The 25,072-nt window shown below is 51.7% G+C and overlaps 3 protein-coding genes across 3 annotated transcripts in view; 2 read left to right on the forward strand and 1 right to left on the reverse strand.

Moving 5' to 3' along the window:
• The first annotated feature begins 716 nt into the window (after window positions 1-716).
• Window positions 717-7,064, forward strand: LOC111151802 (fibronectin type III domain containing 8). Its single transcript, XM_022510013.1, has 4 exons — window positions 717-925; window positions 3,767-4,136; window positions 5,806-6,042; window positions 6,610-7,064. The coding sequence occupies exons 1-4, from the start codon at window positions 717-719 to the stop codon at window positions 6,760-6,762; spliced, it is 969 nt and encodes a 322-aa protein (XP_022365721.1). The 3' UTR covers window positions 6,763-7,064.
• A 1,308-nt stretch (window positions 7,065-8,372) lies between these two features.
• LOC111151740 (notchless homolog 1) lies at window positions 8,373-16,948 on the reverse strand. Its single transcript, XM_022509912.1, has 13 exons — window positions 16,920-16,948; window positions 16,662-16,805; window positions 15,258-15,475; window positions 14,605-14,684; window positions 13,716-13,792; window positions 13,448-13,545; window positions 12,945-13,137; window positions 12,347-12,482; window positions 12,149-12,195; window positions 10,690-10,892; window positions 9,515-9,674; window positions 9,331-9,401; window positions 8,373-8,710 (listed from the first exon to the last, which is right to left on the reverse strand). The coding sequence occupies exons 1-13, from the start codon at window positions 16,941-16,943 to the stop codon at window positions 8,698-8,700; spliced, it is 1,464 nt and encodes a 487-aa protein (XP_022365620.1). The 5' UTR covers window positions 16,944-16,948; the 3' UTR covers window positions 8,373-8,697.
• Window positions 16,949-20,876: 3,928 nt separating this feature from the next.
• The window catches only part of LOC111151579 (unc-45 myosin chaperone B), a 30,839-nt gene continuing 26,643 nt past the window's right edge, over window positions 20,877-25,072 (forward strand). Inside the window, exons 1-5 of the mRNA XM_022509653.1 lie at window positions 20,877-20,945; window positions 21,318-21,485; window positions 22,008-22,044; window positions 23,095-23,270; window positions 24,358-24,447. Of these exons, the coding sequence (XP_022365361.1) occupies window positions 21,318-21,485; window positions 22,008-22,044; window positions 23,095-23,270; window positions 24,358-24,447 (471 nt within the window). The 5' untranslated portion in view covers window positions 20,877-20,945. The remainder of the gene's footprint in view (window positions 20,946-21,317; window positions 21,486-22,007; window positions 22,045-23,094; window positions 23,271-24,357; window positions 24,448-25,072) is intronic.

Genomic DNA, 25,072 nt, shown 5'->3' on the forward strand with positions numbered 1-25,072 from the left:
CCCCGAAGTTGTATGTAGGTTTTCCTACAGTACGGTGGTTTTCTTGCACACAAAAAAATGTCTGGCCCATATTTGTGTTCCTCTGCGGCACCCACCGTTGTTACTCAACACATGAAAACACTTGGGGTAAGGATGTGGCACATTTTGAGTTCTAGCAGTAAAACCTGGCTGTATGTCGTCTGTGAACCCCATGAGCCATCTGGACTTTCCCTTTGCCTAGGACACAGTGGGGGTTTGCTGCCTAGGATTTGGGGATATAGAGCCTCAGCATCCTACAGACAAAGTCCTCCACTCCCAGAGACCCATTTCAGTCCCACTTGTTTCCCAGGGCCCCTGCGGCCTCCCACCACACCCAGGAGCCTTCTCTCACCACCCTGCTCCTCCTTCCCCGAGCAGCTCCCAGGGGCACGGGTGGTAAGCATTTTGAGATCTTCAGAGAGAGGCAGGGCTGCTGTTAACCACAGAGCATCAGAACTGGAAGGGGCCCAAGGGGTGCTGTAGTCTGTGCCTTATACCCCACTCCTGCCATTGGCTCTGGGCAGCAGCAGCTTCAGATCAAGGGGGAGGCGGGCCCCTAATTGTTACACTCAATGATGATTATGAAGTCAGCTCATTGCACCCCCATCCCACGCTAACTAAGGGTGGGTCCACTGCCCCCAGTTTCTCTCTACTTCCTGTCAGCTGTGTAGTGACGGCTGTGGTCCCAAACAAACAAGATGGCATCAGAGACGCTATGTAGAGTGGGAGATGGGGAAGAGGCCATGCTGAAGAAGGAAACCCTGAATGTTCTGAATGCACTCGATCAACTGTCGAAGCCCTTTCCAAACCCCAAGTCTATGAACAGGACCGTCACTACCAAAGGCCTCCCACTTTCCGCAAGGGGCAGTTTGGTTAACTTCTTGCAGGAAGATACCATCAGTCTATCGTAAGACAAAAGTCTGGTCCTTTCCTCCTTTCTAAGACCAGAGGGCAGGGGTGGGGAGAAGGGCTTGAGTTGGCCGCTTAACTGACTGAGCCACCCACGTGCCCCATGGTTTAGTTTTATGTGCACGTTCAGTATAGTAGGTAATATGTATTTACTTTGGGTCAAGGTAAAAAAAAAGATTTGAAAGCCAAACACTTTGGATTCTGTACTTTATCAGTAAATAAATAAATAATAAAATAAAAAAAATAAGGAAACACATACAAGGTTTTTCATTGTAATAGCCAAGAATTGGTAAAAATACAAATATCCATGTAATGAAAATGTACAGAAGTTACAATGACTGAACCAAAGCTACATGTGTCAGTACAAACAATGTTGGAGTGCCTGGCTGGTTCAGTCGCTGGAGTATGCGCCTCTTGGTCTCGGGGTTGTGGGTTCAAGCCCCATGTTGGGTGCAGAGATTACTTAAAAATAAAATCTTTTTAAAAAATAAATAAAATTTTAAAAATCAATGGAGTAAAAAAAAAAGCAAGCTGCTGGTCAATGAGTGATACCATTTATTTATATGAAGTTTTAAAATACGCAAAATAAGTCGATGTTGCTGAAGGATAGCAGACATTGCTCACAAACCTCTGGAGACACATGCATAATAATAAACACAAAACCTGAAATGTGCTGTACTGGTTACCGTGGAGTGGGTGGGTGTGGTCAGGTGGGGGACAGAAGTGTCCTGCGGGCTTTAGCTATGCTGGTAAGGTCTACTTCTGAAATTGGATGGTTGCTAAGTGGAAGCTTAATATCTCATTCTTTATTTTCTCACTTTATCATATATTCATTTTTTCCAGTTTTATTGAGATGCAGTTGGCATATAACATTGTATCCGTGGAAGGTGTATAACATGATTTGATGTGTGCGTGTGTGTGTGTGTGTGTGTGTGTGTGTGTGGTGAAGAGATTGCCCCAATAAGTTCCATTTCCATCTGTCACCACTCGTGGTGACAGATTTGCCTCTTGTGATAAGAACTTTTAAGATCCGCTCTTTTAGCAAGTTTCAAATACATAATAAAGTATTATTATTTTTTGAAGATTTCATTCATTTGTTTGACAAGAGAGAGAGCAAGCACAAGCAGGCGGGGTGGCAGGTAGAGGAAGAGGGAGAAGCAGGCTCCCCGCTGAGCAGGGAGCCCAATGTGGGACTCGATCCCAGGACCCTTGGATCATGACCTGAGTCAAAGGCAGACACTTAACCAACTGAGCCACCCAGGCACCCAACAATATAGTATTATTAATTATAGTTATTATACTGTATAGTATATTATACTGTATAGTATATTGTATTATACTGTATACTGTATACTGTATAGTGTATACTGTATAGTGCATATTTATTATACTGTATAGTGTATATACTCTATATTATACTGTATAATGTATATTATGCTGTATAGTTATTATACTATATAATGTATAGTTATACTGTATACAGTTATTATACTGTATACTATATAGTATATTATACTGTATAGTTATACTGTATGCTGTATAGTTATACTGTATAGTGTGTATACTGTAAACTGTATATATTATACTGTGTAGTGTATGTTATACTGTATATATTATACTGTACATAGTTATACTGTTATACTGCATAGTATAGTTATTATACTGTACACTATGGTATATATGTATACTGTATGTTATACTGTATAGCATACTGTACACTGTATAGTGTATTATAGTTATTATGCTGTATAGTTATTATACTGTATTATACTGTATAGTTATATATACTGTATAGTATGTTATATCTGCTAATATATTATTCTTGATTATCTTGTATATGTGTAAAATATTTCATAATTTAACAAAATTTGGATGGAAGGAAAAGTTTTTGAGTGTTTACCCCAATATGTGTAAATCTTACGTGTACTATTATTAATTTTACATGTTACATATTAATATTGTTAAATGTCACCATTTCTCATGGGGGTGCCTGGGTGGCTCAGTGGGTTAAGCCTGTGCCTTGGGCTCAGGTCCTGGGATCGAGCCCTGAATCGGGCTCTCTGCTCAGCAGGGAGCCTGCTTCTCTCCCTCCGCCTGCCTCTCTGCCTACTTGTGATCTCTGTCAAATAAATAAAATCTTTAAAAAAAAAATCTAAGTAAATAAATTAAAGATTTTATTTTTATTTATTTGTCAGAGAGAGCACACAGGCAGGCAGAATGGCAGGCAGAGAGGCAGAGGGAGAAGCAGGCTCCCCGCTGTGCAGGGAGCCCGATGTGGGACCCGATCCCAGGACACAGGGATCATGACCCCAGGTAAAGGCAGCCGCTCAACCGACTGAGCCACCCAGGCGTCCCCTAAGTAAATAAATTAGTAATTACTCTTAAACAGTAGAAGTAAATACAAGTAAAGTTTAATTATTTTTCTTTTAGATACTTTCAGTTATTTTTCCATACTCCCTTTAGACTGGCTTGGGACTTCCCCAGGGGTATGTACACCCCACTTTGGAAGGAGGACTTAAGGGTTGAGCACCATTTCTCAAATTGTGGTTCTCCGAATACAGGGCTCAGAATTTGTCTGAAGACCTTTATAAAGATATGTTAGCAGCTTCCCTAGTCCCATCCCAAAGTGGGGCAGGGACCGGGAATCTGCATTTTTTTCAGTAAGTGCCCTGGGGTGGTTGATGCCTTGCTACAGAGTGCAAAGGATGTTCTGAGTGGTTCAGAAGCAGCTGGGGATTTTGGCTAGCGGGGCACAAGGAGGGCCCTCGGGGAGCTTATTGGCTTTGCGGGCGGGGCGGTGGCGGCCTCCTGCGAGCTCAACTGTCTCCCTCCCACTCAGGAAGTCGATGCCAGTGGAGGACTCTGAATGCAGCTCTGACGACACCAGCATCTCCCCCATCTCATCCACCTTGCTGAATCCCATCAAACTGGCTGTGACCCAGCCCAACAGCAGCTTCTTCGCAGGGATGCTGGAGGGCGAGCTGAACAAACTCAGCTTCTCCTCGGTGGCCAAGGAGTTAGAAAATAGGGACCTGGCCCTCTGCCCCCACCAGTCAAAATCCCAAATCGCCCCTGGGGGCCTGCTGGACCTTGACAACCCTGAGCTGGACACTGACACCTCCTCGACCCCCTCAGAGTCCTCTATAGTCATGGACGTGCCAGAGGCCCCCTTCATCTGTGAACACACCGTCAGCGATTCCACAGCCGTGGTATGTTTCCCCCTCGGTGCGTTCGGCGCAGGCTCCCCAGCCGCCCCCATGTGCTAGGCGCTGAGCTGAGCTCCACAGGGTGTATGAGGACACCCACTGCCTGCGGAGCGAAGCTGTGTTTTTAAGGACCTCCAGTGCTAGCCACAAATGGGCACAGTGCTGTAGGAAGAGCTCAGATCAAGTGTCACCAGGAATTGAGAGGGAAAGAAACATTATTTCCGGGTGCAGGAATACGCTTGGTGGCTTTGGTAACATTTGAACTGGGACACAGAGGTAGGATGTGAATGTCCAGGGATGGGAGAATGGTGTTCCGTGGATGGGCTGACATGAGCAATGCCTCACAGGTGTGAAAATGTGGGAGCAAACATTCAGGTCTCAATCCGGGGCTTCTCACGATATTCAGTAGCTGCAGATCCAATCATCGTGTTAAAAATGAGGTTCCCAGGGCTCCTCCCTGGATATTCTGACTCAGTAGGTCTGCCTGGGGACCTGCAAATCTGCACCACTAACAAACTCCCAGATGGTGCTGATGGACCGTGGGCCCCATGCTGAATAGCACTGTTCTAGAGGCCAGGACAGTGAACAGAGGGGAAATTAGTCCAGAGTCATTTCTTCAGAGGTCCTGCACTGTTAGGCTACTATAGACTTTTCTGTAAGTGGTAGAAAACAGCTTTTGCGAAGCTTTGTATCTGGCTGTGGATGGAATTTGAGCTGTATTTTATTTTTATTTTTTTATTTTTATTTTTTAAAGATTTTATTTATTCATTTGACAGAGATCACAAGTAGGCAGAGAGGCAGGCAGAGAGAGAAGAGGAAGCAGGCTCCCTGCTGAGCAGAGAGCCCGATGCGGGGCTCGATCCCAGAACCCTGGGATCATGACCTGAGCCGAAGGCAGAGGCTTTAACCCACTGAGCCACCCAGGCGCCCCACTGAGCTGTGTTTTAGGAAGATAGATCTGGAAGTCCCCAACGAGCAGTGTCTCTCAAAGTGTCGTTCTCAGACCACCAACAGCGTTAGCACCACACCGCAACATGTTAGCAGTTTAAATTCTCATCCCCTCCACTTCCCCCGTGGGCCTATCAAATCAGAAACTGTGGGGGCCTGCGATCTGTTTCACTGAGTCCTCTAGCATATCCTGATGCACACCCAAGTTTGAGACCCGCTGGCCTAGATGGAGGGGAAACTGGGAATGGGAGACCAGACAGGAGACAGCAGGGCCAGGAATCTGCAGTGTTACAGAAACTCCCTGAGCTCTTAGCCAGGCTCGGCAACTACCGTCGTAGCCCGAAGTATGTGGCCTCTGGAGCTACCCGTTTGAACTTTGGATCTGGCATTCTGTGTGACCCCAGGCCAGCCACTTGTCCTCTCTGAGCTTGTAACCTCATTTGCAATGAGCAAGGTAGACAAGATGAACTTTAAGGGTCCTCTCAACTAGTCTAGAAGAAATATGTGATGGGGATACACTCTGAGGTGGGTGGGGGTGCCCCGGGAGTCACCTATGCTGCAGGGCGGTGGAGTCCCTTACACCTTCCATCGGCCCTGCTTCAGCCCTGGGAGGGGCAGGGGATGGGAGTGGGGCACTCAGACCCATGGCTGAGGGGGTAGGAGGGAGGAGAGGACAGCCTGGAGCAGGCCTGATGAGAAGCCTGGGGGGGCTCTCTTCCTCTAGATTTCCTGGACCTATGCCCTGGGCAAGCAGCAGGTCAGTTTCTACCAGGTCCTGTTGCAGGAGGTGGCCAGGACACACGACAATGAGCCACCCAAGGCCAGGAATCGCCCGTGGATCTTCAACAAGATCTTGGGCACCACCGTCAAGCTGATGGAGCTGAAGCCTAACACGACGTACTGCCTCACCGTCCGCGCCGCCAACACAGCCGGGGTGGGGAAGTGGTGCAAGCCCTACAAAGTGAGCCCTGGGAGAAGAGAGCCCGGGGCCGGTGGGGGAGGCGGGGAGAGAGGTCTGAGCCAGGGGTTTGGGAGGCTGGGGATGCCCTGATGACCCCACGGCTCATCTTCCTGCTGGCTGTCTTTCTGCCTGGAAGAATGAGCATGAATTCCAGGCTGCTTTCTGCCAGGAGGTGGAAGGACTAAGCCCCTCTGGGGCCCCCTGGGGAATGCAAACTAATCTATTCACCAGCCTCTCTCTCATGTTTAGCTTCCACCTGTTAGCTTTGGGGTTCTTCAACTCAGTACCAAAACTTGAGAGCAGGCCGGGGAGTGAAGGACATTAAGGGAAACATAGGGCGGAGGTGAAAGGGGAACAAAGAAGGGAAAGGAGGTGGGCAGGGGTGTTGGGGTGGGGGCTTCCAGCCCTGGGGCTGGAAACCTCACACAATAGGGAAGGCACAGGTTCACACCCTTTTAGGGATCCATGAGCAGGTGGTAAGGCTCTCCAAGACCCCATTTGGCCAACAAAGAGCTGAGCCAGGGTCAGGTCTGGGAAGGAATCTTGAGGGGTTTTGTTTTATTCTAGTTTGCAACCGTGGCCACTGACTTGAACAGCTTCCCCGAGAACAACCCAATCCAGATCACCGTGCAGCGCAAGGAACCCCAGAGGAAAACCGTGTCCCTTGGGCTGGAGGACATGCGGAAGCTCGAAGATCTGGAATACCTCTTTCCCTACTAAGGGGGCCCCAGGAAGCCCCTCGCCTACCTTCAGCTTCAGCCCAGGGCTCTCAGGAACCAGAATCGTGAAATGGGACCACCAGCACCATGCCAGGGAACTGCTGACCAGCCTGCCTGGAGCTTGGTGGCCATGGTCCCCAAACTCCACCCCTGGGTTGGGGCCAAGGCTAGACAGGAGCTCCACTGGCCTGGAGATGCCAGAGGCCAGGTCAGGTCAGCCACTGCCCATAGCCACTAGGCATCCCCCTCCCCAGATTTGGACTGGGTCCAGATCCCTCATTAAAGCACTGCAGGCCACCCAGCACCCTGAGTTCTGCTTCATGCCGACAGTAGGGCTGGCTGCCATCCACCCTCCTGGCTTCTGCCGGGACTGGAAGTCCAGCTCGGGATTAGGGGACACGGAACACAAGGGTGGCTGGGCAGTGGGATCCTATCCCCACCTACTGTTTGGCTCTGCCAACACCACCCCTTGCCCTGTGCAAGAAGAGATGTTACTCAAAGACCAGGACAAACGGCCATGCTGGACAGAGGTGGCGGCAGCCTGTAGCTTGTCCACACCAGACCCGGGCTCAGGAAGGACGGGGGCAAAGTGCACAGTTTGGGCGTGCAATCTGATTTCCTCCTGGTTCTTCCTGGATGTGAGGGCATGGACAAACCATTTAAGCTCCCCAGGCTGTCTCAGGGATGCGAGAACCCTACAAGCACAACGGCAGGGTTACCGCGAGGCTCCCATGAGCGCACCGCAGAGCAAGGGCCCATGCAGGGTAGGAACTCGGCAGTCGGCACCCCCCTTTGCCCTTTGTGCAGCCTCAGTGTGGAGACCTCTGTGCCAGGTGGAGACTGAGAAGCACAGCTAGACCTGAGAGCATGGTGGGGGGAGGGAGAAGGGGTTAGAAACACCATGGCCATGGCCCTGAGTAGTCTGTACAAGGTCATTTTGAAATTCACCCTGAGCAGATTGCCTGAGCATCCAAACAGGAGAAAATGGAGGCAGGATGCTTGCAAGGCAAGGTTCTGGTCGAGTCTGAGGACATCCGGTGGGATTCCCTCCATTCCGTGAAAGCCCTCCTGGGCCAAAGAATCATGGTCCCCTCTCCCGCCACACCCACTGCTGCTGTAGCGCTCCCCCCTGCATGCTCTGAGACCGCCGGGACAGCTGTCACCTTCTGCTCTGTACTCCGAGCGCCCAGCACAGGGCTCGCTGCACAGTGGGACCTCGAGAAGAGTGCTGTGTGGGAGGGGGCGGAGGAGAGCACATCACCCCGTGGTGATGAAGGTGCTCTGATCTCTGCTGTCCAGCAGCTGTATGCTAGTGTTGCAGGACTGCACTCCTAGCCACCTGGGACTTTGGGGAACGGAGACAGCTGCACGTGGCTGGCATCTACCATATCGGACAGCGTGGGCTCAGTTTTCCTCTGGCCACCATCCTGCGGCTTCAGCCAGTCTCCCCGCCTCAACTGGCCTCTCCCTCGTAGGCACAGGAGAGAGAAGAGAAGCAACTTCCCCGTTAGTAGCGTTTCGGTGCAGCCCAGAGGGAGGGGTTAGGCAAACTAACGTAGCAGAGTCCTCTGGTGAGCCTTGGGATTCTGGGACAAGGAACCACAACCTGAGTACACAAAATAGAAGCGATTTATTTGGTCACAGAATCTCGGGTCTGACACTGAACAGAAAGAACATTTAGGAAAGGAGAAGGGGCGGCAGCAGGGCTCCATAGCCTGGCCCCCACCACCAGCGACGGGATGGCCAAGGGCTGAGCTCCCTGGTAGTCCCCCGGGACCTCTGCTCTCCGGCTCTGGGGAGGGACCCCACTGGGGGCTGTCCAAGGACAGCAGGCCATGCTCGTTAGCAGAGTCACCACCTTGACCTTTGGTCTGTGTTGGGGCAGGCAGCTGGCAGAGGCAAGTGCAGGCAGGAGTCCCCGAGAACTCAGGATTTTTCATCTTCTCCATCTGTGGGAGGAGGGGAGGGAAGAGCATGGAGATCTCATCTTGGGAAGGGAGGCTGCCAGATAATCCCAGGAGCCCATGACAGGGGAGAGCCTGTGGTTCACTCAGTCATCAAAAGCCTGGCTATCATCTCTGCTCCAGCTACCCAAAGTCAGGCGAGGTACCCACTGCCTGCCCCGGCCAAGGCCTCAGCCCAGGGCCTGGCTGCTCGCATGTCCACGAGGGTCATCTAATGGCAAACAATGACGGTTCTTTACAAGTACACATGCTTCAGCTTCCCAAGGGCGTTCACCTCCTATCTTTGATCGCCCCGTCTACTGAAGCTTGGTAACTCCCATGAGGCAGGTGAACCACACACTCTTCAAGACTGCACAGTGAAAGCCAGAGCCAGGATTGGAAGTGAGAACTACTGCCTCCTGCTGGAGGGCCCCTGGGCTCGCCCCCGGGAGAGCACCGTCAGGGTCTCCCATATTCCCTGGAATTCCACACCCGCCCTCTTAACCACCAAGAGAACCTGGCGCCACAGACGGTCTTTGGCCCCTGGAGAGCCCTCGGAATTCACCAGAAGGGAAAGGTGTCAAGAGTGACCGACTTGAGGGCAGGAGAGCCAAGCACACACTCACATCCGGAGGCATTTGTCCTTTCCACCACTTGCCACCCTCTGGCCATCCGGACTCCAGTCAACAGCATATACCTAAACAGAGGTGGGGGTTGTGGGAGGCAGGTCAGTAAAGAGGGTGGGGGGCAGAAGGGCCAGGCTTCAACCACACCGCCCACCCCACTTCTGCTCACAAGGGTCAGCCATACCTCATCCGCGTGGCCTGGCAGGTCTGCGGCCAGCTTCTGGGCCTTCACATCCCACACCTTCAGCGTGCTGTCACTGCTACCACTGACCAGGAGCCGGCTGTCGGCTGACCATGCGATCTGGTATACAGCGGCCACGTGGCCACGCAGGGAAGCCAGGTACCTGGGCCAGGAAAAGGGGCAAGACGGGTATTAGGTCTTCGAACCTGTCTGAAGGGGCCCCTATTCCGATGGCAGTGGTTCTCAACCTTAGTTGCACATTGAGAATTACCTGGGAATGTTTACAAAATCTCACTGCCTAGCCCCTATCCCAGGGTAATCATTACCAAGGGCATAAAGATTTTATAAAACTTTCCCAAATGAGCTGCTTCTAGGGGGCCTCTTGCCAGGCCTCTGTACCTGCACAACTTTGCCTGACTTAGAATCCAATGGAGCCCCGTGCTTAGCCCCTCTGTCTAACAGCCCCTAACGCAGCTGCCTGCTGGCAGGTGGCATGGAATAATAGTAGGCCAGGCCCACATGGAACTTTCTGACCAATACAGATTAGCTACGTCTATTTGGACAAGATTAGGCCTCTCTGAGTCCATTTCCTATCTTGAAAAAGAAGGGCTGCCACGTGGCCCCAGCAAGGGTCTCCCTCATCCCTTTTCTTCTTGCCTGTGCCTTTGCCTCTCCTCTGATCTAGTTCACCTCAAGACCATGGTGCCTCATTACACCAGTGCTTCTCAGACTTTAATGGGAGCAGACTCACCTAGTGACCTTGTGAAAATCCAGATTCTGATTCACAAGGTCGGGGTGGGGCCCGAGGTCCGGCATTACTATGGAGCTCCCGGATGCTGCTGCTTCCGGTGTGCGGACCACACTTGGAGGCGGCCCAGGAAATGACTACACCCCAAACCTGCACTCCTGCCGCACACCTGGCCGTCTTAAGGTCATTTCTCTCCTTTGATATGAAAGGAGCTAGCATTTCAGTGCCCGTTTACTGCCAGTTCTAAATATATCATCTCACTTGACCCTGGTAATGAAGCTGAGAGGTAGGGGTCTTCATGTAACAAAAGAGGAAACAGAGGCTCGGAATATCTAACTGCTTGCCAAGGCCACACAGCCAGTACGTGGCAGAGCCAAGCTCCTGCCAGAAGACTAGGGCCCTTCCTCTCCCTCCCCACGCCCCCACTCACTTGCCCGTCCTGCCGTCCCACAGTTTGATGGACTTGTCGAAGGAGGCGCTGGCGACAATGCGGGAGTCAGGGGAGAAGAGCACCTGGTTGATGAGGGCTTGGTGTCCCGTCATCCGTGCAAGGGGCTTCTTGTCCTCTGCTGGGAACCACAGGAACAAGGTGAAGTCGTCTGAGCCAGACACAAGCCTCTCTGGGCCCTGGCCCTAGGAGAGGCAGAAAGCACATTGTGTTGGACATGGCTTCAGACAGGAGAGCCCCACCTCGGCAGCAAACACACCCCTGATGACCCCACACCAGCACAGAGGCTGGCACTAGAAGAAGTGAGGCCTGGCCAGCTACCGACTCACCTGGGGCCCCTGACAAGTCACTCCCCTCAAAAGGAAGCTTTATGCACATGGAATGATTTTTATTCACTGTACATAATTATGAGAAAAAGCAAGGTACAGAATAGCATGTTTATTTTTTTTTTTTAAAGATTTATTTATTTATTTGACAGAGAGAGAAATCACAAGTAGGCAGAAGTAGGCAGAGAGGCAGGCAGAGAAGGAGAAGCAGGCTCCCTGCTGGGCAGAGAGCCCGATGTGGGGCTCGATCTCAGGACCCTGGGATCATGACCTGAGCCGAAGGCAGAGGCTTAACCCACTGAACCACCCAGGCGCCCCCAGAATAGCGTGTTTAAAAAAGAGAAGGATTAGGGCGCCTGGATGGCTCAGTTGGTTAAGTGTCCCACTCTTGATTTCGGTTCAGGTCATGATCTCAGGATCATAGAATCGAGCCCCAAAACGGGCTCCATGCTGGGCATGGAGCCTGCTTAAGATTCTCTCTCTCCTTTGCAAACCCTGCCACTCCCACTCTCTGTCTCAAAAAAGGATATTACATGTGGATTTGTATGCGTGTATACGTATGAAGTCTCTGGAAGGAAACAGAATGCGTCTAGAAGGAATAGAAGGGCAATACATGGGAGATGGGAGACTTTTTCACTATCTACCTTTTTGTGTTCTTTGCTCCCTGGAGCACATAAAATGTGTTACTTTGAATAAAATAAAAAAGAGAGGTGCTTGGGAGGCTCAGTTGGTTGAGCGCCCAACTCTTGGTTTCAGCTCAGGTCATGACCTCAGGGTCGTGGGACCGAGCCCTGTGTCAGGCTCCATGTTCAGCAGGAAGACTGCTTGAGATTCTCTCTCTCCCTCTCCACCCCTCCCACCCCCACTCGTGCTAGTGCTCCCTCTCTCAAATAAATAGATCTTGAAAAAAAAAATGTAATAAATAGATAAGCAAATAAATGAAACAAAATGATGAAAATGATCCCTATGTATTGGGATTTTAGGAGTGTAAACTAGGATCATCACAAACTTTCTGGAAAAGCAAAGGGAGGAGGGGCCTGAGTGTCTGCAGTGTTGCAGGGACCCATGGAGGATGAGGACAGAGCTGGGCATGCTGGTGGCCAGCAAACACTCACCCGCACAAGGTTGTATCGCCTCTGAGCCCTGTCCTTCAACTCCTGCACTGTGGCCAGGTACCGGAGGGGAGAGGAGATGAGGAGGCCGATTAGAAAATCCCATGCCAATGGCAAACACTCTGGCCCAGGTCTGAATCCCGCACCCTAAGCCAGAGAAGCGGCTCCTTCCCAGGCAGCCCTCCCCACCCACCCACTCACAGGACCCCTGGAGGTCTTGGGCGTTCACTGAGGCCTCAGCTGGCTCAAAGGCGCCTGTGCGCAGGGCGTAGTCAGTGCTGAGCGCCATGGTATTCACCCAGTGGCCGTGGCCTTGCAGAGTTCGGCACAGCACACCCTAGGGCAGAGGGAGTCAGGTCAGACACACTCCCACCCCACTCTCCACCCTAGGGAACCAGTACCCCCAGGTTAGCCCCAGAGACAGTGATGCGGGACTCAGAATCAGGATCCTCATTCACTGTGATCCTAATCAAGTCCCCCCCTCTGGGCTCAAGTCTCTCCTGATGTCTAAAATGAGCATATTGGGCCAGATCACGGTTTCTAGAAGTATGTTTCATGGGAAGGAAGTGAAGGACATAAGAATACATGGGCTCCAGTCAGGTAACTCTGGGATACTACAGGTTCCCGACAGGCTTCCTGCAGTAGGAACATCTGGGCTGTGTTAACACTGGAATCTCCACTATCATGAGCACCAACCACAGGACCCACTGGCCAACGTGCCTTCCAGCCTTGGCACCCTGTGGCCTGAGATTTCCCCAGGAAGGGTTCTGGACCCTCCCATCCCCATGCCGGCTCTTACATCGTGAGCCCTCCAGACTTTGATGGTGCGGTCCTGGGAGGCAGAGTAGAGAAGGCCGTCCCCTCCCCACCGGAGACAGGTGACTGACTGCGTGTGCCCGGTGAGGATGCGCTCACAGCGGCCCACAGTCGTATCCCAGACCCGCACGCTGCCATCCTTAGAGCTGCTGGCCACATAGCGGCACTCTGGGTTCCTGGAGAGCGGGAGATGCGACCTCATTTCTGACCTGGCAATGCCCACAGCACCTCCCCACGCTTAGCTCGAAAGCCGGGGACAATGCCACAACAGCTTCCTGAACCACGATTAAGCTGCATTGCAAGGCACTGTCAGACCCCACAATGAGCAGGCCCTCTCAAGCAGCAACACAGGCTTAGAACACCTGCCCCACCGCCCCTCATGTCATTACTGTCCATCAGGCTGGCCGTCTCGCCCCTGCAGCAGGGGAGAGGACAGTTTTGAACCCCAAGCTCCTCATCCCCCCCAACTCCATCAGTGTCACTTACGCATGGAGGGGCTCCCAGCTCAGGCCTGTGATCCACTTGCTGTGGCCAGCGAGGGGCCTGCCTACCTGCTTCCCTGTGTCTGGGTCCCACAGGAGAATCTGAAGGACAGAAGCTTGCTGAATAACCCTCCCCAAAATGTCCCTGGGCCCACCAGGGGTCCCCACTCACTGCCCCCAACCCACCCTTCCCTGAGGACCCCCGAACTTGATTTGACCCAACTAGGAACGGAGCCCAGAGTCCCTGCCTAATTACCCTGACCACCACCTACCTGGCCATTCTTGCAGCCTGAGGCCAGCTTCTTGCCATCTGGGGACCAGGATATGCTAAGCACCCAGTGTCTGTGTCCTAGGAAAGCAGGGGAGGGAGAAAGGAGGGAGCACATCTGTCTCTATTCCCTGTGCCTAGCATTGCCTGACCCTCCTCAACTAGTCCCCGAATAAATGAGCAGTTGAACCAAAGGAGAGATGAGGGAGGGTTTCAGGCAAAGGGAGAACCCACCCCAAGTGCTAAAGCCATGCATTCTGCTGCAGAAATAGCATTTCTACTTTCTATTAATTCTTTACACGATAGATGCTATAAAGCATTTGCACACATGTCCTCCTCTATAATTCTCATGACAGCTCTAAGGTATGCAGCAAGAACGATCCCCAATTTTTCAGATGGTAAGAGTGAAACTTGGGGAGCACGACCTACGCACACAAGGTCACCCAACTAGCGTGTGGTCCCCAGGCCGGAAGCATCAGCGCCAGCTGGGGCCTTGACATGCAGATTCTCAGGCCGCATCTCAGAACTAAGGAGACCAAAACTCTGGGGGTGGGGCCCAGCAATCTGTATGTTAACAAGCCTCCCAGCTGATTCTGATGCACAGTCAAGTCTGAGAACCACTATGGTAGAGGTTGGATGAAGCCAGGTTCTCCTTGCTACTAGCTGTCAGCACAACCCACAACCCCACACTGATTCTCTAGTCCAGTCTCTGCTTGTTTGCACGTGGCTGGTCGGGCTCGAAGGGGCGGTCTCTACCTAGAAACGGGCAGCTGCTAGCTGGCTATGAAGGGGCTGAATCGGTTCCGGGCCTCCTTAGGAACTAAAGGGCTGAGTAAATGATCACACACCCGCCCATGGGTTAAGACTCCCTACATAGCTAATTGCGTACTGACCCTGGCACGTGAAATGCGGTGTCTCGGTGCTGAGATCCCAGAAGCGCACAGTGGTGTCTCCGGAGCCACTGGCCAGGTACCTGGGGAAGAAGAGAGGCCACCTCATCTCTGCAGTGGGGACAAGGGGTAGGGCCTACACCAGAACATTGCGCATGTGAGTTTCTGCTGCCTAGTCAACTGTCTTCTGGGCACCGAATCTGGGGCTGGACTTTTCTCTCTCCCCCAAGAAGGAGAAATGTAACACTGATACCATCTTGGAGAAGACCCCAGGTGGTCATTTCTCTTCTCTTCCTTTCTAAAAGGAATGGCCATAGCTATAACCAGGTTTGAAGCTTCTCATTATCCTTGTACCATTGCAAAAAGTGAAGAAACTCAGTTTCACAGATGATGAATTAAGTTAGAAAAGTAGCTTGTCTGGGTCCCACAGCTAGGGAGTTTGCAACTCAGCTCTCCTGAGATCAAGTCCAGGAAGGACCTCTTCCAAGGTGGGTGTCCTTTAAGACCAAACCCCACCGGGGATGTCCCTTACTTGCAATTTGTGCCCAGAGCTCAGGTCTTTGACAGGCAGTCTACTGATTTTAACTTGGGGGTACCCTCCCCACCCCAACCTGAGGCTGCTCTCCCACACTCCATGATTCTGCAGCTGTCCTTACTTTCCTGTGGGGCTGAAGGCCACAGAAATGACCGCCTCGCTGTGACCTTCCAAAGAACTGGTGCAACGGGTCACAGCACGGACCCTGAAGATGGCCTGTGGCTGGTAGATGATGTCAAGGACCTTCTCTGTCTCCACTGCCTGTGACTCCAGCGTCTTCCCCAGTGACGAGATGATCTCAGCATCGTGGACATAGAAAGCCAGTGGCAGGGGATCCTCCTGGAGGGCAATGGCAAAGGGCAACTCCTCCATCAAAGGATAGGCAGAAGTGCTCCCCACTGAGCTGTGGGCCGCTGAAGCTTTACTATTTTCTGTTTGGGATACCCCCCACCATGCCCGCTGAGCAAGGCCTTTTTAATCCTCAAACAGTAATTGCAGGACAATTACATAGTACTTTAAAATCCTTTATCTTTATCTTACAATAACCGGGAGAGGTAGGCATCAATACTTCCCACCTGACAGATGAGAAAACTGAGGCTCAGAGCAGCTACAGGTAATTAGCCCAATGTCCTACTGCTAATGACTAGTTCAAGTGCTTCAGAAAGGAAGTCCTTAATTAGCGTTAATATACAGGATTACACAGCGTTTTCTAAATCACCACACTATGCCCTACAATGTGTTAAGAAGCATCCAAAAAACTGGTTGAAAATGCAGACTGTGCTTTACCCCCAGAGTCCTGGTGTAGTAAATCCGGGGTGGGGTCCAGTTACTGTGTTTTTTTAAGCCCCTAGACCCACCGGAGGGCAGCATTTTGATAAACCCTGGCTTAGAAGAGCAAGGGTTGTGAATCTGACATTTGGGTTCCAGTTCCAAATCCACCACCTACTGCGTGGCACCGTACAAATCACTGAATGCCTCCCGGCCACCCTGTAAAATGGGGATATTAACGAGGAGCTATGGAGTGGAATCAGACGATGCACCCAATGCGTTTAAAATGCGGTTTCTCGGGGCGCCTGGGTGGCTCAGTGGGTTAGGCCGCTGCCTTCGGCTCAGGTCATGATCTCAGGGTCCTGGGATCGAGTCCCGCATCGGGCTCTCTGCTCAGCGGGGAGCCTGCTTCCCTCTCTCTCTCTCTCTGCCTGCCTCTCCGTCTACTTGTGATCTCTCTCTGTCAAATAAATAAATAAAAATCTTAAAAAAAATAAAATAAAATGCGGTTTCTCTCCCCTGGACGCTGCTGGTCGGCGCACAAAGCGCTGTCACACTAATTAAATTAGATCTCCTGATCCTCCCCCGAAGTAGGCGGCCCTGCCACGGACGAGGCGCCAGGGTGGTTCACCCACTGTCGTTCAGCAGTGGGACCCCCGAACCCCGGACCTAGGGTCTCCCGATCCCCTGCGGGCGGGACTCGGGCAGGGCGAACCGCCCAACGGAGGGATAGGGGGTCGCCCCGGCCGCCGCTCACCTGGGCCAGCAGCGCGTTGCACACGAGCTGCAGCTTGTCCGGGGTGATGTCCACCGGCACGTCGAACGGGGAGCCCAGCACCTGCCCGCCCTCATCCTGGAACTGCACCAGCAGCCGCTGCACGTCGCCCGCCGCCGCCTCGTCCTGCGCCCACAAGTGCGGGGGTCAGCCACACCGCCCGACCGGAAAGCCCCCACTGCCGCCTCCCTCCGGCCTTAGGGACCCTGGACCCGAGCGCCCCCGCCCGCACTCACGCACACCCACCGCCGCAGCGGCCGCCATCCCGCGTCCCCACGTGGAGGAGAAACACTCCGGCGGGACGGAGCGCCGCCCCCGGGGTCGGGCGGCGCGGCAGTCCGCGACAACGCCCTCTGGTGTGGCGGAGGGGAAGTGCACGCCGTGCCTGGCCCCCGCGTGGCCGTGGATGCGTCTGGTACCCAGCTCCGCAACCTCCCCTTGGGCAGGTGGTAGTCGCCCCATTCAGTCGCTCCCAGTGCCATGCAGGATACAAACGGCCTTTTGTCTCTGTGGAACAGGGATTCTTGCCCCAATCCACAGATGGGGAAATCGAGGCTCTGAGCGGTTAATTGATTTTCCCCAAACTCAGAGACAGGAAATGGCAGAAGACTGAATTGGCTTGGCTCTGAGCAGCAGCAACCTTGCAGGGACGGCTTACAAAACCAGAGCCTGTTGGCTGGAAGGCAGAAATTATCATTCTTTTTCAAATGAATCAAATCAATTAGTAATTCTTGAGTACAAAAGCAAAAAGTGTCTACATTTTTCAACACTCTAAAGCAATAGCAACAATGATGGGAATGATAGCAACGTGTCAGGCATTGTTCTAAGTGCTTTACACATATAACTCAGTTAATCCTCACAAAAACCCTTCTTTCCCCCACCTTACAGATGAGGAGCTGAGGCAGAAACCCGCTAACATGAGGGCTCTTAACAGAAACATGGGATATTCCTTGGAGCTCTCCCCACATCCCAGCAGTCTCCAGCTCTGTCAATCTGGCCTCCTTAATCTGCTCCGAATCTGTTCTCCCCATCTCCTCTCTCACACTCTGGGCTGAGTCACCATCGTTGCCTACAATAGCCTCTTAAATTGCCTCCCTGTTTCCACTCTTGCCTCTTCCCAAACTCCTCTACATTGCAACCAGGGTGACATTTTTCAGACGAAAGATGTGGACTGTCACTCCCCACCCTAAAACCCTACAGAACAAAGGTGAAACTCCTTCTTTTGGTCCACTCAGCTTTACTTATCTCTCCGGCCACTGCTATCTCTTTAAGATCAAATTCTTTTGGCTTTTTCTTAGTTCTTCCAAGTCGTGACCCTTCTTGCATTAGTACCTTCGTACTTGCAGATTTCTCTGTCTGGAACTCTTACAGATTGAATTGTATCACCCCCCATCCCAAATTCAGAAGTTGAAGCCCTAACCCCCCCCAGGGTCGCTGTACATGGAGATGGACCCTATATGGGGATATTAAGGACTAAATGAGGTCATAAGGGTGGGACCCTACTCTGATAGGATTGGTGTCCCTATAAAAGGAGGAAGAGATACCAAATATTTCTCCCTCTCCGTCTCTCTCTCTCTCTCTCTCTCTCTCTCTCTCTGCCCCACGCCCCCTCCTCACACAGAGAAGAGGCCGTGTGAAGACAGTGAAAACATGGCCATCTACAAGCTAGGAAGAGAAGCCAGAAAACCAGAAACCAATGGTGATGGAGCCTTATCTTAAACTTCTGGACTCCAGAACTGTGGAAAAAAATACACTTATTTTTCAAAAAAATTTTCATTTATTCAAGCCATTCTGCCTGTGGTATTTTTTATAGCAGCCTGAGCAAAGACAGGAACAATTCCTCAATCCTCAAGTCTTGCCTGAAATATGCATGCATTCATTCAACAAATATCTCTGCCAGACATTGTTCTAGGAACTCTACATGTATTAACTCATTTAATCATTTACTCAGGGGCTGCCTGGGTGGCTCAGTGGGTTAAAGCCTCTGCCTTCAGCTCAGGTCATGATCCCAGGGTCCTGGGATCAAGCCCCGCATCAGGCTCTCTGTTCAGCAGAGAGCCTGCTTCCTCCTCTCTCTCTGCCTGCCTCTCTGCCTACTGTGATCTCTGTCTGTTAAATAAATAAATAAAACCTTTAAAAAAAAATCATTTACTCAGAAAACCTCTGAAACAATGTTACGTTTCCCCATTACGTGTTTTCAAAATATCTTGGTATTCTTCGTATTTAGAATTCACAGATCCATGGAATTATTTCATCTGTTCATTCAGTGAATATTATTGAGTTCCAATGTACACACTGTGATAGCCACTTGAAATACGTAAATGAACAAAATAGACACAAATTCTTGTCCTCACAAGTTGGTCTCGGCTTCCACTGTCATTCACACTTCCTGGTTCATAGTAGATGCTTAAGAAATGCTTGAGGTATGAGTTACCGAATCAGGATTTTTTGGGTATTGTTTTGTTTTTTAAGAATTTATTTATTTATTTGACACAGAGAGAGAGACAGAGCAAGCACAAGCAGGGGGAGCAGCAGGCAGAGGGAGAGGGAGAAGCAGGCTCCCGCTCAGCAGAGAGCCCAAAATGGGGCTGGATCCCAGGACCCCATGATCACCACCTGAGCCAAAGGCAGACGCTTAACCAGTTGAGCCACCCACGTGCTCCTGAATCCGGATGTGAATCTAAGATCCCTTGGACCTGAAGCCAGAGAACTTGAGTTTTCTGCCAGTGGCAGGATCCTTTATTACACGACTTTGTTGCTACACAGAGCTTGCCCCATTAAGGGGCTCAGGGTTTAGGACACCATGATGGCGGGGAATCCCTCCCTACATTCATTCATGTATTTATTCAGTCAACAAGCATGTATTAGACAAATATGCATCAGGGCTGGGCCTTGGGTCCAGTGGGGCAGTAGAACTTGTCCAAGGTCATAACTGTGTGTCCAAGGTTACAGAGGGTGGAGCAGAATCCAGTGTGGGTGACCCACCTAGGCCTTTTTCAGTGTACTTCTCTGTCCCGAGCAGGTAGTTTAGAGGATATGTGCGGGGAAGGGCCAGAACGGTGGTAAGTGAAGCAAGACATCGGCATGGAGACCCTAATCATTCATCCATCCATTCATGGAAGAGACCGCACTGGCCACCAACTCGGCCAGGCTCTGTGCCCAGGGAGGAGGGGGGAGGGATGGTGGCCAAACCACATGATATGCTGTCCTTTGTTCTTGCCCCCTGGGAGGGAGCTCACAGCCCAGGCTTGGAGACACTGGAAGACGAGAGAGTCCAAGTAGGAACAGACTCAGATTTGTCTCAGGAACACTCAGTCAGATTCGGAGAAAGAAGTCCTTCCCCAGGGGGGACCTACTTGGGTGGTGAGAACAGTTCTCTGTCCCAGGAGAGTTCCCAGGTGGTTGGGGGGGGGGTACTGTCCTTGGGCTCAGGGAATTCCCAGACTGACCCAGCTCTCATCCACAGAGAAAACTGTAGTCTAGCATGGGAATGCAGAGCTCATCGTCAGGGACTTCCAGTCTGATGGGAGAGGTCGACTGAATGCTTCCACTCCATACAGAGGGTGGAGGCAGGAGAAGATGTGCACACTGAAATAAAGCCCCCACTTACACTAAGCCGAGTTTGCAAGCCCTTCTTTCTTTCTGAAAAGGAAGGACCTTTTCAACAATGAGTGCTGGAGGGGTAGAGGACTTGCAGGCAAGTGGAACTCAGGAAGGAACTCTCCTCCCCCCCCATCCCTCCTCCCTCCAGGAGGGCATTTCTGGAAGTCTCCAGTTGGTCCTGGACCTGGGCAGCTGCTCTGTCTAAGTCTGCCAGCCCCTCAGCTGTCACTCGGCTCCCAAAATAGCAGTGGTTGGGGGCAGGGAGAGGAGGTTGTTTATCTGGGATGGAGGGGGACAAGGGGCCTTATAACTGTGCCTAGGGAGGGGGTCTCCCTCCTTTCTGGATCTTTCTCTCACTTTTTGTGGTATGAGTGCCTGAGTCCAGGACGGCCCCTGAACAGGACGCTGGCGCAGAGGTTAGTCAGTGCTCCCACGTGGTAATGACTGTCTAGTCTGGGGCAGGGGAGGGCCCTGAGTATCAATGACAGACTCCAGGGGCACCTGCCCCTGTGGCCAAATATGGTCTGGAGCCACTGGCAAGGGTGATAAAGCCTCTTGGGTGGGGGAGGGGACAGACTAAGTCTTGCTGTCCGGGGGTTCACGAGGGAGCTCAGAGGAACAGCATCACAGGAGGACAGACCAGAAGCACTGTCTTCTAAGAAAGTGAGGCCACCTGGGGGGTTCCTCAGACCAGGGAGGGAGAAGGGGGACCGACAGGAACTTTAAAGTCTTGCAGTGAGAATTCAAGCCTTTGGCGGGGTTGGGGGGGCTTCACCTGTCCTGCTGGGAGGGACAGAGAGGGAGGCACAGGGACTCTAAGACTCCCTCAACCATGCTCTTCTCCAAGCAAATGCTATAAAGTCCTTCTGGGGTAATGGATTTGGGGGTGCTGCCGGGGGTGGGTCCTTTCCAGGCAGAATCCTCACCTTCCATCCAAGTGGGAGGAGACCCTGGAGCTCCAGACCTCAGGTCAGGAGTCTAGCCCTGGGTCTGGAGGTTGGGGCCGGCCAGACAGAGCTGCTTCCATCCTGACAGATGGCAGAGGTGGAAGCCGTGCAGCTGAAGGAGGAAGGGAACCGGCATTTCCAGCTCCAGGACTACAAGGCTGCCACAAAGAGCTACAGCCAGGCCTTGAAGCTGACCAAGGATAAGGCTCTGCTGGCCACGCTCTATCGGAACCGGGCAGCCTGCGGCCTGAAAACGGTCTGGAGCGGGCAGGGTGGGAGGCCGAGGGCCCGGAGGCAGGGGTGCGGAGGCAGTCCCCCAGCCTGATGGGCATCGTGCACTGTTCCAGCCCTCAACATGGAGAAGGGCGCCTCCCACTGCTTTCCTAGACCCACTGCCTGACCCACTCCTCCGGGAGACAGAAATTCCTCCAGCTGGGGGTCAGCCTCATGAGCACTGGCATCACGCTGGGGCTTTTATATGTTATTTCGAGGTGTCTTACTAACAGCCTGGTTAGCTACCGTTTCGTGCCCATATCGCAGATGACAAACTCAGGGCTCAGAGGGCGCCATAACTTGCCAAGATCTCCCAGGTAATTAGCAGCAGAGCCCGATTCAAACCCAAGATTGCCTAATGCCAGAGCTCATCCTCTCCTCCATGCCCAGCCAAGGCGCGGCCCTTTGGGCCCCCTGACAGCCAGCAGCTCCCCAGCAAACCCTCTCTGGCTGCCTTAACCTTGCCCACCTTAACCTTGGCTCCTTCTTCTTCCCCCACTCTCAGGAGAGCTATGTTCAGGCGGCTTCAGATGCCTCAAGAGGTGAGTGCCCCTCCCCCAACCTCTGCCCCCCCTCCAGCATCCCTGTTCTGTCTAAGAGGCTCTTTATCAATGGAAGGAATTACAGATCATGTAAATGTCATCCTAGGCATTGTAGGTAAGGCTTCACATGTCCAGAGAGGCAACCTCCTCTGCTGTAAATTAGGGTATGCTCCTCCAGCAGCTCCCAGAACAAAGGCATGAGCCTAGTCCACTCTGGAATCGGGCTCCCCGAGGGAAGGAGGGAGGCAAAGCCCGTTCCACAGGGACCAGAGAGAAATGAACGTTAAAATCAACAACCACCACCAACAAAAACCTTTAAACTTAACTTTCACTTCATCTTAGACTTAAACTTCAGTCGTGCCTGCTTAAGTGCATCATCAAAATGGGAAGACTGCTCTTGGTTGCAGGTTTTGGGTTCTGATTTGGTTACTATTCTTTTAGGAGAAAGAGAGATAGTCTGAAGTGAATTCAGAAGGGAGGGAAGCAGCAGGAGAAGGGCCTGGAAATACATCCTCTGAAGAGCAGTTGAGGGAAGTGGCAGTATTTAGCTCAGGGAAGGCAATTCCCAGGTGGGATGGAGAGCTGCCTTTAGATACCTAAAAGACTGTGTCACAAGGAGGAAGGATTGGATTTCCTCTCAGGGGTTCCAGGGCCGAACTTAGGACAAAAGGGCAAACTTATAGGGAGATATATTTCAGGTAGGAAGAGGGAAGGGCTTTCTTGATAGAGCTACTTGGCTGCCTTGAGAAGGAGGGAGCTCCCCACTGCTGGAAGTATGCAAGTACCCGTTGGGTGAGCACTTGGCTGGGATCACTATGTAGCAGAGACTGAATCATCAGGCGCTAGATGAGATGACCCTTAAGCTCCCTTCCGACCTTGATAATATGATTCTTACTGCCTCCCTGAAAAAGAGGAGCCTTGGGCCAGATAGTCCCCATGGGTGGATAATGTCCACTGAAGACACAGAAGCCCTCGAACTGGGGACAGTGACAGGGAAGGGAGGAAGGTGGTCTGCAGCCCAGGGCCCTGAGACCCTGTCTCCCTCGTTAGCTATTGACATCAACTCCTCGGACATCAAGGCTCTGTACCGGCGATGCCAGGCCCTGGAGCACCTGGGGAAGCTGGACCAGGCCTTCAAGGATGTGCAGCGCTGTGCCACCCTTGAGCCACAGAACCAAAACTTCCAGGAGACGCTGAGGAGGCTCAACACCAGCATCCAAGAGAAGGTGAGGTGGACCCCTTCCCACAAGCCTTGGCCTGCTTCCCCCCACTGCTAGTAGGGACTAGTTAGGGAAGCAGGACATCAGGGAAGGTGAAACCCTACCTCCCCACTCTTGGGTGGAGTAAACACATGGCACAGGCAGGCACCATAGAACAGCCAAGCAGATGCACACATCCAGCCATCTTCGAATGATCAGAGACGCTTGTTCGAGGGCGCAAGCCAGCCAGGACCAGACCATGGGTTTCTTAAATTTCAGGTGGAGGTTTTAAAAAAAAAATTGTAACTTAGTATGTATGCAACATGATCTTCCTCCCTTTCTAGGAGGACCAAGACAGTATTGAGGAGAGGGTATTGCTGAATGATAAAGAGTGAGGACTCTTCATCTATCTTTATCTATAACTCTAGGGTTAGGGTAGGAACAGGAAATCTTTCCTAGGAAAATGGATCCCAGCACACTGTCCAGAGTGCAGACTCGGGGAGTTGCCCCGAGACGGGATGGCAAATGAGAGAGCCCCTCGTTGGAAATGAGCCCAGGATGGAAATAGGTAGGACTGTGGACCAGCAGACCAACTTGTAGGAGGTACAGAAGGTTCTGGCAAATGGGGTGTGATGATCAGTTAGGTCACTTTCTGGTAGATTCAGAGCATAGGAGTTGGGGCTGGGGGTGCTAGGGATGAGACATCCAAGCATGACAGTTTTAATTTGTGTGAGGAGATGTTTCAAAACCGCTTCAGGTTTCTGATCCTGGACACCTATTTCTGTCTTAGCCCACGTGTAAGTATATACTAGCTAATTATTAACTAGACTGCAAAACTGGGTGATAATCTGTAGCTTTCCGAGACTTGAGATGACCGAATGGGATAGTGAACCTGGCTAGACTATCAGCCTTATGGGGCAAGGACTTGGTTTTGTTCGCCATTCTACCCCCAGCATCTGCAAAAGTGTCTGGCATGTAATAGTTGCTCAGTAAATGTTTGTTCAATGAACGAGTGACAGTGTAGGGGCCCAGAGGAGATACCCTAATATTTACTGAGCCGCCTGGAATGTGGACCCCTGGCTGCCTCCTTCCCCACTCCGGCCTCTCTTCTCAGCTCCATGTGCAGTTCTCCACGGACTCCAGGGTACAGAAGATGTTCGAGATCCTCCTGGATGAAAACAGTGAAGGTGACAAGCTGGAGAAGGTGAGTGCTGGGCAACCTGCCGGCCAGCAGAGGGCGCACGCGGGACGCTCCCATAACTGCAGGCCCCGCCCCTATCTCTGGACATTGACTCCTGACGGCTTGCAGGAGGGGGGCGGAAAGTGTTCCCTTGGAAAAAATGAACAAAAATAGGGCAAAGGTTAAGCACTTGGGAAAATTCCCTCATCCTGACTAAGGGCCTGGAATAGAGTGAGACCCATGAGGAGAGAGTCGTGTAGCAGGGTTGGAGTCTTCATATAAATTTTTGACTATTGCATCATGGATTTTTTCTTTTTTGCGTTGTATTGATTTTGATATTCTAAAATATTGCATTAGATATTATTTATCTTGATTGTTGTTTTTGATGTCCCTGTAAATTTTGCACCCAAGGCAAGTGCCTCACTTGTCATAGCATGGTTTCCACCCTGAGAATATTACAAATGACACATTAAAATGTTCTATTCCATTACAAATTATTACAAAAATTTATCCTGAAATATGAAAATATTTGTTCATGATGTCATCCTCTTAGCCAAACTTGTTGCCTTTTTTTTTTTTTTTTTTAAACATTCCCGTCTGGTCTTTCTTCAGAGGAAAAAAGTTGAACATCTCTGAATGCTTTATATTT

The sequence above is a fragment of the Enhydra lutris genome, unplaced genomic scaffold (genome assembly GCF_002288905.1).
Source record: "Enhydra lutris kenyoni isolate GAN:26980312 unplaced genomic scaffold, ASM228890v2 scaffoldscaffold26, whole genome shotgun sequence".
In the NCBI taxonomy this organism is placed as follows: domain Eukaryota; kingdom Metazoa; phylum Chordata; class Mammalia; order Carnivora; family Mustelidae; genus Enhydra; species Enhydra lutris.